This window comes from Mytilus trossulus, chromosome 2 (genome assembly GCF_036588685.1).
Source record: "Mytilus trossulus isolate FHL-02 chromosome 2, PNRI_Mtr1.1.1.hap1, whole genome shotgun sequence".
NCBI lineage: Eukaryota > Metazoa > Mollusca > Bivalvia > Mytilida > Mytilidae > Mytilus > Mytilus trossulus.
This window is the reverse complement of record NC_086374.1, coordinates 23004151-23016833: the sequence shown is the minus strand read 5'-3', so window position 1 is coordinate 23016833 and position 12683 is coordinate 23004151. Positions and strand designations below refer to the sequence as shown.

General features: G+C 33.6%; 1 protein-coding gene across 1 annotated transcript; it reads right to left on the bottom strand.

Moving 5' to 3' along the window:
• Positions 1-9368: 9368 nt before the first annotated feature.
• On the bottom strand, positions 9369-11980 carry LOC134704976 (probable serine/threonine-protein kinase irlC). Its single transcript, XM_063563755.1, has 2 exons — positions 11653-11980; positions 9369-9784 (listed from the first exon to the last, which is right to left on the bottom strand). The coding sequence occupies exons 1-2, from the start codon at positions 11739-11741 to the stop codon at positions 9514-9516; spliced, it is 360 nt and encodes a 119-aa protein (XP_063419825.1). The 5' UTR covers positions 11742-11980; the 3' UTR covers positions 9369-9513.
• Positions 11981-12683: the final 703 nt, after the last annotated feature.

Below are 12683 nucleotides of genomic sequence, written 5' to 3'. Positions count from 1 at the left end.
AAGATTAGATATAGTACTGAATTGGTCATGGACTCGACTGATTTAATATAGATATAGGAAGATGTGGTGTGAGTGCCAATGAGACAACTCTCCATCCAAATAACACTTTAAAAAAGTAAACCATTATAACAAAAAACTAGAGCATGTGTCGCTCACCTTGGTCTATGTGAATATTCAACTTAGGACACAGATGGATTCATGACAAAATTGTGTTTTTGGTGATGGTGATGTGTTTATAGATCTTACTTAACTAAACATTCTTGCTGCTTACAATTATCTCTATATTTAATGATTGGCCCAGTATTTCAGTGGAAAATGTTAGTAAAAACTTATCAATTTTTATGAAAAATGTTAAAATTTGACTATAAAGGGCAATAACTCCTTAGGGGGTCAATTGACCACTTTGGTCATGTTGATTTATTTTTAGGTCTTACTTTGCTGTAAATTATTGCTGTTTACAGTTTATCTCTATCTATAAAAATAATCAAGATAACAAAAAACGGCAAAATTTCCTTAAAATTAACAACCAGTTATCCAATTCATCCGAAAATTTCAGAGCAGATAGATGTTGACCTGATAAACAATTTCACCCACTGTCAGATTTGCTCTAAATGCTTTGGTTTTTAAGTTATAAGCCAAAAACTGCATTTTACCTCCTGTGTTCTATTTGAAGCCATGGTGGCCATCTGGGTTGATTTGCCGGGTCACCGGACACAATTTTAAAACTAGATACCCCAATGATGATTGTGGCTAAGTTTGGTTTAATTTGACCCAGTAGTTTCAGAGGAGAAGTTTTTTGTAAAAGAAAACTAAGATTTACGAAAAATGGTTAAAAATTGACTATAAAGGGCAATAACTCCTAAAGGGGTCAACTGACCATTTTGGACCTGTTGACTTATTTGTATATCTTACTATGCTGAACATTTTTGCTATTTACAGTTTATCTCTATCTATAATAATATTCAAGATAATAACAAAAAAAAGCAAAAATTTCCTTAAAATTACCAATTCAGGGGCAGCAACCTAACAACCGTTTGTTCGATTCATCTGAAAATTTCAGGGCAGAGAGATCTTGACCCGATAAACAAGTTTACCCCCATGTTAGATTTGCTCTTAATGCTTTGGTTTTTTAGTTATAAGGCAAAAACTGCATTTTACCCCTATGTTCTATTTTTAGCCATGGTGGCCATCTTGGTTGGTTGACCGGGTCACCGGACACAATTTTTAAACTAGATACCCTGATAATGATTTTGGCCATGTTTGGTTAAATTTGGCCCAGTTATTTAAGAGTAGAAGATTTTTGTAAAAGTTAACGACGACGGACGACGGACGCAGGACGCCGGACAACGACAGACGCCGGACGCCAAGTGATGAGAAAAGCTCACTTGGCCCTTCGGGCCAGGTGAACTAAAAAGAGAAACGAGAAACACGTATAAATTACATAAACAAACGACAACTACTGTACATCAGATTCCCTTTATAAGACAGGTTCTAACATTTGCAGCGGGATTAAAAGTTTAAATGGTACCAAACCTGTCCCTTTTTCTGAAACAATAGCATAACATCAGAACAAAGAAAAACATACAATAAAATATCAATTGGCAGGCTTAATTCCATCAAAAAACGTAAATTAATACACTATGAACGAATAAATTTGATCTGCGATATCTGAACGTAAATGCACAGTTAATAAAATATTAGGGATAATCATTCAAGGCCAAAAAGCAAACAAATACATTTTTGTAGTTCAATAAGTTTGAATACATATAACATGTACCATAAATCTAAATTAATCATCATCCTATGGAAGTTAATCTTCGGAAGTCAAAACTACATATAAGTATCATAATGTTCATGAGACAATTTACTCGAGTGACATGAAAACCTTTTTCAGTCATTTCAAAAATATTAATCTTTATGTATGGTGTATATAGTATTATATATATTACTAAAAGTTTTAGGATTTCGAAAAAAAAATATGAAAAAAAAAGAATATTGGTAGATTCTGGTGCTATGTCATACTTTAAAACATGCATTTATATAATGATTAAAAGAGTTACTTATTTTCAAAATATTGTAGATCTGGTTATTTATCTCACAACTACCACAAAACAAACCATTCATTTTGGCTCACCTGGCCTAGAAAGTCCAAGTAAGTTTTTCTCATCACTTGACGTCCGTCGTCCATTTAAATTTTTTTTTTTTTTTTTTTTTTTTTTTTTTTTTTTTTTGAATTTTACAAAATCTATTCCCGTGAAACGATTTGGCCAAATATAACCATACTTGGCCATAATCATCATTGGGGTATTAAGTTTACAAAATGTGTCCGATGACTCAGACTGCCAACCAAGATTGCCGCCATGGCTAAAAATATAACTTAGGGGGTAAAATATAGATTTTGGTTTATATCTCTCAAACCAAAGCATTTTGAGTAAATCTACCAAAGACAAAAATGTTCACCAGGTCAAAATCTATCTGCCCTGAAATTTTCAGACAAATCAGGCTACCTCTTGTTAGGTTGCTGGCCCTGGATTGGTAATTTTTAGGTATTTTTTTAGTTTTTGGTTATTACCTTTTATATTATAATAGATAGAGATACACTGTAATAATATTAAGCAAAATAAGATCTAAAAATAAGTCAACATTCCTTAAATCGTCATTTGACCCCTTAATGAGATATTCCTCTTTAAAGTCATCTTTTCACAATTGTTTGTAATCTTTTATAACTTTTTACTAAAATATTCTCTGAAACTACTGGGCTAAATTTCAAACAAACTTAGCCACAATCTTCATTATGGTCTCTTGATTATAAAATGTGTTCAATGAACCCGCCTGCTTTTTAACATGGTCGACATGTCTAAAAGAAGAACATAGGGGTAAAATGCAGACTGTCGATTATATCTCTGAAACTATAAGAATGTTTGCAGTTTTTAAGTATCATCTTCAATATTATTACAGATAGAGATAAACTGTAAATAGCAATAATGTTTAGCATAGTAAAAACTACTTTCAAGTCAACATGACCAAAATAGTCAATTTTTAACAATTTTTTGTAAATTTTTGTAATCTTTTACCCCTGAAACCACTAAGATGAATTTAACCAAACTTGGCCACAATCACCATAAGTGTATCTAGCTAGTTTTTGTTTTGACTTATATCATGGAAACGATGTTTTTTTTTTAGAGAGAAACTGTTTTTGCGTTATGCCTTACATGATTTAAATTATGATAGGTAAATAAACACTATAAATCACAAAAATGAACAGGAAGGCAAGATCTATTAAAAAGTCAAATTTGGCGATATAGTTTTAACACTTCATAATGTTCAGTATGTGTCCTTAAATAGGGATTTGTTTATCCTCTTATCTGTTTTGAGCAAAAACTAAAGAAGATAGAGAGAAGTCAAACCGAACAAAAGATCAGTACTACAGGAGCAACAAAATAGAGATGTTACTCATGAAGTCTATTCTTGTCTACAATGTTGGAAAGTGTCCTTTATTTGATATGCACATAGACCAAGGTGAAAGAGACAGACTATTTTATTTTTTATCATCAAAGGCTGAGTTATTTATACACCCCCCCCCCCCCCAGAATATCAAATGGTCGTCCCCTTATCTAGAAATCTGCTATTTGAGGAAATTTACGTTTCTAGCATGTTAAATTTTCCTCAAAGATTTTCTATGTAGCGTAATACTCATCCTGAATAAAAAAAAATCCACATATTGATTGTACATTCAATTTGTAAGTACACGTGAATGCAAAGTATAAGAGAGCATTTTGCCAATAAATCCTCCTTAGATAATATCCCACATAATATGTTAATTTCAATCATTGTTTGCTGAAATTATCACAGATTACTGACTCACAAGTTGTAAGTGCAATGTCAATGACCTGTTCATTTTTATTTATTTAATATTATACATGTAATCATAAGCACTAATCAAAGAGGTTATATATATCCGCCCTGTTATTATAATAAAGATCAATTTTGTTGATAAAATGAGAAGTATATAGTAGCAATGAGTAGTTAGTACCTTTGAAATATTAATTCGTGGGCGAGATTGAGGGGCGAAGAAAAGAAGATAATATATAGATTGTTTGTGCTCTCTTAAGACCCTTCTACAACGAAATTTGTTTTACATGCACACGTATAAAAATTGCGGTTTTCATCCAACGCAATCGTAGGTTTGAACGTAGTTTTCAATTTAGACTTGTTTATATTTTTTCGTTTGGGCTTGTATCATATTTTCCCTCCGGTTTTATATGTTCCGTTCATCCTATATTGACTCTTAAAATTCAAATGTCTATCTGAAATTGAGGGTAAATTATATGACCTTCCAAATACCGTTTCAATCCCTAACATCACTGAAGAGACATATATTGTCGAAATTTAGATCTGGTGTACAAAAGAAGATATTGACGCCTTATGTTTGTGGCATAACATCAGGGCCACAAGTTTATTGTTTTCTGATTAGTATTAAATTTATATTAAGATCCATTTTGTTACATCTCGTGATCGTCAATGGCAGTCAGCAGGCCGTTTAAGAACATCATTTGTTTAACCTGTTAGTAAAATGCGTTTTCACTTTTTTGGTCTTTTAGAAAATGTTGTGTGTGCTGTATTTAGACCCTTCTACAATAAAATTTGTTTTACATGCACACGTATTAAAATTGCGGTTTTTATCCAACGCAATCATTGGTTTGAACGTAGTTTTCAATATAGACTTGTTTATATATATATAATATATATATTATATTGTTTACTGATTAAAAACAAATTTTGATGAAAATTTTGACAACTGGCCACATATATCATTGGGAGGGTTGGGATCCCGCGCTAACATGTTTAACCCCGCCACATTATTTATGTATGTGCCTGTCCGAAGTCAGGGGCCTGTAATTCAGTGGCTGTCGTTTGTTTATGTGTTACATATTTGTTTTTCGTTCATTTTTTTTACATTAATAAGGCCGTTAGTTTTCTCGTTTGAATTGTTTTACATTGTCTTATTGGGGCCTTTTATAGCTGACTATGCGGTATGGGCTTTGTTCATTGTTGAAGGCCGTACGGTGACCTATAGTTGTTAATGTTTGTCATTTTGGTCTTTTGTGGATAGTTGTCTCATTGGCAATTATGCCACTTCTTCTTTTTATTTTAATACCTTATCAATAATAGAACTTTTCAAAGATCAATATGAAAGTGTGATTCGTTTTTTGTTGAGCGTGCGACTTTTGTCGCAGAAAGCTCGACATAGGGATAGTGATCCAGTGCTGTCGGCGGCGCCGTTAGCTAGCTTCTTAAAAGCTTTGTAATTTAGAAGAAGACCTGGTTGCTTCATACTTTGTATATAGATACCTCATGTTACGAAATTTCCGTCAGTCACATAGAAATAGGAAGATGTGGTGTGAGAGCCAACGAGACAACTCTCCATCCAAGTAACAATCTAAAAAGTAAACCATTATAGGTTAAAGTACGGCCTTCAACACGGAGCCTTGACAATGTCCTTGAACTCGTTTTCATGGTTCAGTGACTACTTGAATTTTTGTTTGTAATGTAAAATTCTCTCTTATTATAAGTAATAGGATAACTATATTTGGTATGTGCGTAACTTGCAAGGTCCTCATGCCCGTTATACAGTTTTCAATTGAACTCAACCACATTTCATGGATCAGTGAACAAGGTTAAGTTTAGATTGGCAAGTCCATATTTCAGATACTATAACCAATAGGTCTAGTATATTCGGTGTATGGAAGGACTGTATGGTATTCATGTCTAACTGGCAGGTGTCATCTGACCTTGACCTCATTTTCACGGTTCATTGGTCAATGTTTAGTTTTCTTGGTTAATGTTAAGTTTATGTGACAGTTGTAATAAATTTTTATATTTAGTACTATCAACATAATACCAACGATAAGCAAAGAAGGCGAGACATTTTAGTGTGTGCACTCTTGGTTTTTTTTTATCAGAATAAAGAACATGTTCCGATCGTCTTAACCACAATCTATCATCCTTACCCCGAATGTGACCTACCTTATAAAGACTTATCACGGGTTTGTACTTACACGAGTTACACGAATGGTCTTATATGTGGAGCAGGATGAAACTTACCCGTCCGGCACTCCTAATATGTCTCCTGTTGTTTTTTTGTGAGGTTCGTGTTACAAAGTCTTCAATTTCTATTGTTTTTTGTTTTTTGTCTTTTGGTATATTTGTTATGCTCCCGTCAACAGTGTTACACTTCACCGTACGACTGTCTGTTCCATTCCCTTTAATAACTTCAGGTTTCCTCGTCCAATTTTTATGAATCTCGTACTATGCTTTGAACCTAAATCTCACAAAGTTCGAATTTGAACAGTGAGCCACTCATCCATCTATGGTTAACTTATAGCCATTTAAAATTTTGAAAATGACATTTTTTTTTCTTTTTCTGCACTTTAAGCAAGCTATCATTTAAATTTAAGGGGAGGACTTGGATAAAAATTTTCATCTAAGCCCCCTCGCCCCCAAAATTTCAAATGTTAGCTCCCTTACTTAAGTTTACCTCCTGCAAAGGAGTTGGGAAAATAAGACCCTTATTTGGGCCAAATATTACTGAAAATTGTATAGTTATCTAACAGATTTTTAAAATTTCTCCTATCTAATCTAAGGTACAAGGTATTCTGAAAATAATAACAAATTTAACATTTAACAAGTTACCATGGCACCATGGCACCAATATATAAATGTTTAAGACAAGGAAAGTATCAACAAATTACTCTCATTTTCACCCCCCCCCCTTTTTCCTTGCTTTCTTACTAATTAGGCTTACTGGTTGTGTCATACATGTGCATATGTTGTAATCAGTGCATGTGCCATTTATGACACACTCAGTTGTTAATGTTTGTCATTTTGGTCTTTTGTGGATAGTTGTCTCATTGGCAATTATACCACATCTTCTTTTTTTTTTTATACCTTATCAATAATAGAACTTTTCAAAGATCAATATGAAAGTGTGATTCGTTTTTTGTTGAGCTTGCGACTTTTGTCGCAGAAAGCTCGACATAGGGATAGTGATCCGGTGCTGTCGGCGGCGCCGTTAGCTAGCTTCTTAAAAGCTTTGTAATTTAGAAGAAGACCTGGTTGCTTCATACTTTGTATATAGATACCTCATGTTACGAAATTTCCGTCAGTCACATAGAAATAGGAAGATGTGGTGTGAGTGCCAACGAGACAACTCTCCATCCAAGTAACAATCTAAAAAGTAAACCATTATAGGTTAAAGTACGGCCTTCAACACGGAGCCTTGACAATGTCCTTGAACTCGTTTTCATGGTTCAGCGACTACTTGATTTTTTTGTTGTAATTTTAAATTCTCTCTTATTATAAGTAATAGGATAACTATATTTGGTATGTGCGTAACTTGCAAGGTCCTCATGCCCCGTTATACAGTTTTCAATTGACCTCAACCACATTTCATGGATCAGTGAACAAGGTTAAGTTTAGATTGGCAAGTCCATATTTCAGATACTATAACCAATAGGTCTAGTATATTCGGTGTATGGAAGGACTGTATGGTATTCATGTCTAACTGGCAGGTGTCATCTGACCTTGACCTCATTTTCACGGTTCATTGGTCAATGTTTAGTTTTCTTGGTTAATGTTAAGTTTATGTGACAGTTGTAATAAATCTTTATATTTAGTACTATCAACATAATACCAACGATAAGTAAAGAAGGCGAGACATTTTAGTGTGTGTACTCTTGTTTTTTTTATCAGAATAAAGAACATGTTCCGATCGTCTTAACCAGAATCTATCATCCTTACCCCGAATGTGACCTACCTTATAAAGACTTATCACGGGTTTGTACTTACACGAGTTACACGAATGGTTTTATATGTGGAGCAGGATGAATTTACCCGTCCGGCACTCCTAATATGTCTCCTGTTGTTTTTTGTGAGGTTCGTGTTACAAAGTCTTCAATTTTCTATTGTTTTTTGTTTTTTGTCTTTTGGTATATTTGTTATGCTCCCGTCAACAGTGTTACACTTCACCGTACGACTGTCTGCTCCATTCCCTTTAATAACTTCAGGTTTCCTCGTCCAAATTTTATGAATCTCGTACTATGCTTTGAACCTAAATCTCACAAAGTTCGAATTTGAACAGTGAGCCACTCACCCATCTATGGTTAACTTATAGCCATTTAAAATTTTGAAATTTACATTTTTTTTTCGTTTCTGCACTTTAAGCAAGCTATCATTTAAATTTAAGGGGAGGACTTGGATAAAAATTTTCATCTAAGCCCCCTCGCCCCCAAAATTTCAAATGTTAGCTCCCTTACTTAAGTTTACCTCCTGCAAAGGAGTTGGGAAAATAAGACCCTTATTTGGGCCAAATATTATTGAAAATTGTATAGTTATCTAACAGATTTTTAAAATTTCTCCTAACTAATCTAAGGTACAAGGTATTCTGAAAATAATAACAAATTTAACATTTAACAAGTTACCATGGCACCATGGCACCAATATATAAATGTTTAAGACAAGGAAAGTATCAACAAATTACTCTCATTTTCACCCCCCCCCCCTTTTTCCTTGCTTTCTTACTAATTAGGCTTACTGGTTGTGTCATACATGTGCGTATGTTGTAATCATTGCATGTGCCATTTATGACACACTCAGTAAGCGTAATAATTAAGAAAGCAAGAAAAAAGGGATGGTAACATTTATGAGAGTATTTGTTTTCCCCAATTGTGTATTTTTACCTAATGCATCTTGAAAATTATACACAGTGCTAAGAACCTAAACTAGGAGAATTCGAATATTGGCAGTAAATCACTTACTGGTCTAGAGTTATTTCCTTTAATAACTTGGAAAATTGATATTTTTATCGTTTCTGCACTAGCACGTTGGAATAGACCCATAAGTTTCCTGATACACATCCCTCATGACTTGTCTATTTATTTTGGACTAAGAGTTTGAATGTTCATTAGGAATCTTTCGCCTTTAATTATATTTTATCATGATGCGGGATTGGAAACATTATTTCATGGTGGCGATTTCTTCAACAAGATAAATAAAAATCACACTAACACTTAAAAATCTATTTTTGATTTACTAGCTACGGGTTCAAAATGAAGGTCACAAGAATATGGATTCAATCAGGTTAGATTATTCACTTGCAATTGAATAATTCATCAGCGATTTTTCTTAGTTTATTTTGACAAAATCGAACTAAACTGGCTGCTGAAGGCGAATGATTATTTCACTATATATATATTTCACTTTCATTAATGATTGAATAAAACAATCATTCATTTTTTTTATATCTCGTAGCAAATGCCCCGTTTAATACATATATCAATATGTAAGTTACAGTACTTTTCTAAACTGACCAATTTTCAGAGTGTATTTAATTACAACATACGAAATATCAACAGCAGTTCAAATGTAGAAAACAATATACTTATAAAACATTTTTTTTCTTCATATTTCCATCTTTTTTAACGATGTCACCGGCTGTTTCTAATTGCCAACTTATCATTTGTCTCTGACTATCGTTACTTTGACACTTTCTTGTTTACAGCTAACTGTTCTTGTTGTCGTGAGGCTGGGTGTTGAGGTTTTGTGGATGGATCTTGTTGTTGTTGTCGTGTGGCTGGGTGTTGAGGCTTTGTAGGACGATGTTGTTGTTGTTGTGTGGCTTGGAGTTGGGGTTTTGTGGCTTACTGTTGTTGTTTTGTAGCCTGGAGTTGATGTGTCCGATCCTAAGCTTTCTGTGACTTGCTGCTCCGACTTGATTTTTCGGGTCCTTAAATGGAAGATTTCAAATACATTATCTAAAGTTTTTATGAAACAAATATATAGATCTTTTTATTAATCGTCGGATCTATCACAGATTGGAAATTTCACGTCTACCAAAGTCACATAATAAAACCCCAAAAAGATGATTTTTTGGATTAAGAGAACAGACATGCAATGTCTGGAATACAACGGATATATCTGTGTTATTATGTGAATTTGTTGTCTCTATATTTCGGAATATTTTGGTTTGTTTTATATTGTTTAAAAGAACTGTAACCATTTTTTCTCAAATAAATCCCGTAAATTTTTAAAGTAAAAATCCTGGAAAATTTAAGTGATGATGCGAATGATACAGTTGAATGCTTGTAAATAGCACGGAAACTTGACTTTGAAAAAGTAAATGGGGAATGTGTCCATCGGATACAGATGGTGCCTCCGCTTGTATATCATATAAGGTTATAAAGGGACAAAACTGAAGAACATTAATCAAAGTGCTTGTACGCACCGAAGGGTAAAGATTATTTTAAATTTATCAGTAAACATTGCATTGTATAAAGCAATGGTTGTAGTTGATGTTATTGTTACAATTAATTTTTAGATTTGGAGTTATCTTTCTTTGTCCATATTCAGTTGGTTAAATTTAATTTGTCCATAATTGTTGAGTTATCTAACTCGAATTTTGAAAATCAATTCTAACAAATACACCACTGATATTTTTAGAACAGAAATAAGATTCCAATTTTTCAATTTGTAAAAAGTAAAATCACAGAAATACTTAACTCCGAGGAAAATTCAAAACGGAAAGTCCCTAATCCAATGGAAAAACTCTAGAACGGTTGAAGTGACACCACCAAAATTCAAACTTGATCTGTATTTTGTGGTAATAAGCATTGCGTATAAGTTTAATAACATTTGTTTAAGGCAAACTAATTTAAAAATAGAGAACGGAAAATAATCAGCATTGTTTTCATTGGTAAAGGGGCATAACTCTAGAACAGTAGATGTGACGCCACCAAATTCAAACTTGATCTGTGTTTAGTTGGAATAAGCATTTTGTATAAGTATCATTACATTTGATTGAAGCAAACTAAAGTTAGAGAATGGAAACCAACTTTAGTACGTACGTACGGACGTAGGTACAGATGGACATTTGTTAAAAAATAATGGCCACTCATTTATGTAACAAGTCTAACATCATTTTGTGCCTTGAATATCTGAGCATATGTAACTTCGTTACAGGGGCGAATCCAGCCATTCAAAAATGGGGTGGGGGGGTCCAACCCAGGACAAAGAGGGGGGTTCCAACTATATGTCCCCATTCAAATGCATTGATCGTCCAAAAAAAATGGTGGGTTCCAACCCCCGGAACCCTCCCCCTGGATCCGCCACTGCGTTAAATGTTAATGGATTGGATGTATAGAATGTTATGATAAATGCACTATATTTTGTGTATCAAAAAGGTAGTGATTAGCCTTGGAAGTTTTAGATATCAAGGCAGTCCCATAAGGTTTTGATTGCATCTTCTACAATATTTAACTAAAAATGACTTCAAGTTATGAAGCTCAAATTTCATTTTTTTTTGGCCGGGGTGTCAGTTATGGAATTGTGTGTGGTGATAATTGTTGTTGATAGTCTGTTAAATTGTTCATGTACAACTTGTGTTATGGTCCGGGTAGACTTAAGGCTTGTCCTTAGATAGACATTTGTTTGTTATTCGTTGTATTGCTGTCTCATTGACATATTTTCCAAATCCATTTTTATTCATTGTTTGATATCGTCTAGGTCTTTAATTCGACTGAAATACAACTAAAGATACGTTGAGAAAAAAAAGTTAACTCGCTCAAAATGTTATGGCTGTTGAAAAAAAGAACTAACCTTTTCTGTTGTTTTTGTTGTTGTTGTTCCTCTTTGTCCTTTTTCCTCAACTGTCCTAGGCGGTAAGCCCCCATAAAGAGACTAGACATATTAATTCCAATAATTAAATTTATTGACAAAGCTTTAAATCATGTATTACTTTCAGCAAACAAAGTTTATTTACTCCACGAATGATAAACTTGAGATTTACATAAGATTTCTCAGCATTATGACGTAGCCATCACAGATAGTGTAAAGAAATATTAAAATTCATTAATGGAACTACAGAACAGAGCAGTTAACACGTGCATAGTCATACCACTTATTTACGGTGTGATGGGTTTTGCATCTTATCATGATGCGTTTGCGTGAAAGAGAGCAATTAATCATTAGAAGACACATAATATACAAAAAATATATCGACTTTGAACAGTTATAATAAGATTGAGTTTTATACAATTATGATGTGCATGCAATACTTGAACTAAACGATACCCGCATGGCCCTAAAAGGCTTTCGTACTGAGAGGCTTAAGCCTTACACTCTGAAAGGAAACATGTTTTAGGGTATATCTCTATTATTGAATATAGTCTTTCATAATGATTCTCATCTCTGACATTTAATTCAAGTTCTTTCCTAGTTATAAACTGGACAAGAGTACCAGTCGCATTTTTGGCAAATATTGAGATGAGCGATATGGGTACCAAAAATATTTGAAACTCACTCGTCTAACAGTTCTAAGGGTAGGCTATTTCGAAATGTAATTCCATTGCCAGTCATACAATCAATTGAAACAAATTCTTAAAAGCCATTCTTCAAAGCAAAGACGCTCATTTATATATACAGAAATACATTATAATTTGAGATTATTGAACGTTTTACACGAACGATGACTAAGTGAAAAGATGTATCTGCTCATCTCTGTATCTTCATCAAAAGACGAGGAGGTCGTAGGCTAACAAGACGTCCTCACAACTAATTATCAGATCTCAATCAATGTCACGCCCATCCACACTGATACATACAGCTTCATAATTAATGTAGGCATTTAC

What these genes read in the sequence shown, in the direction of transcription:
- LOC134704976 (XM_063563755.1), bottom strand. Translation starts at nt 11,741, where the DNA reads ATGTCTAGTCTCTTTATGGGGGCTTACCGCCTAGGACAGTTGAGGAAA. An exon ending in CAACAAAAACAACAGAAAAG is followed by an intron (nt 9,785 to 11,652) that starts GTTAGTTCTTTT and finishes CTTCCATTTAAG; the next exon opens with GACCCGAAAAATCAAGTCGG.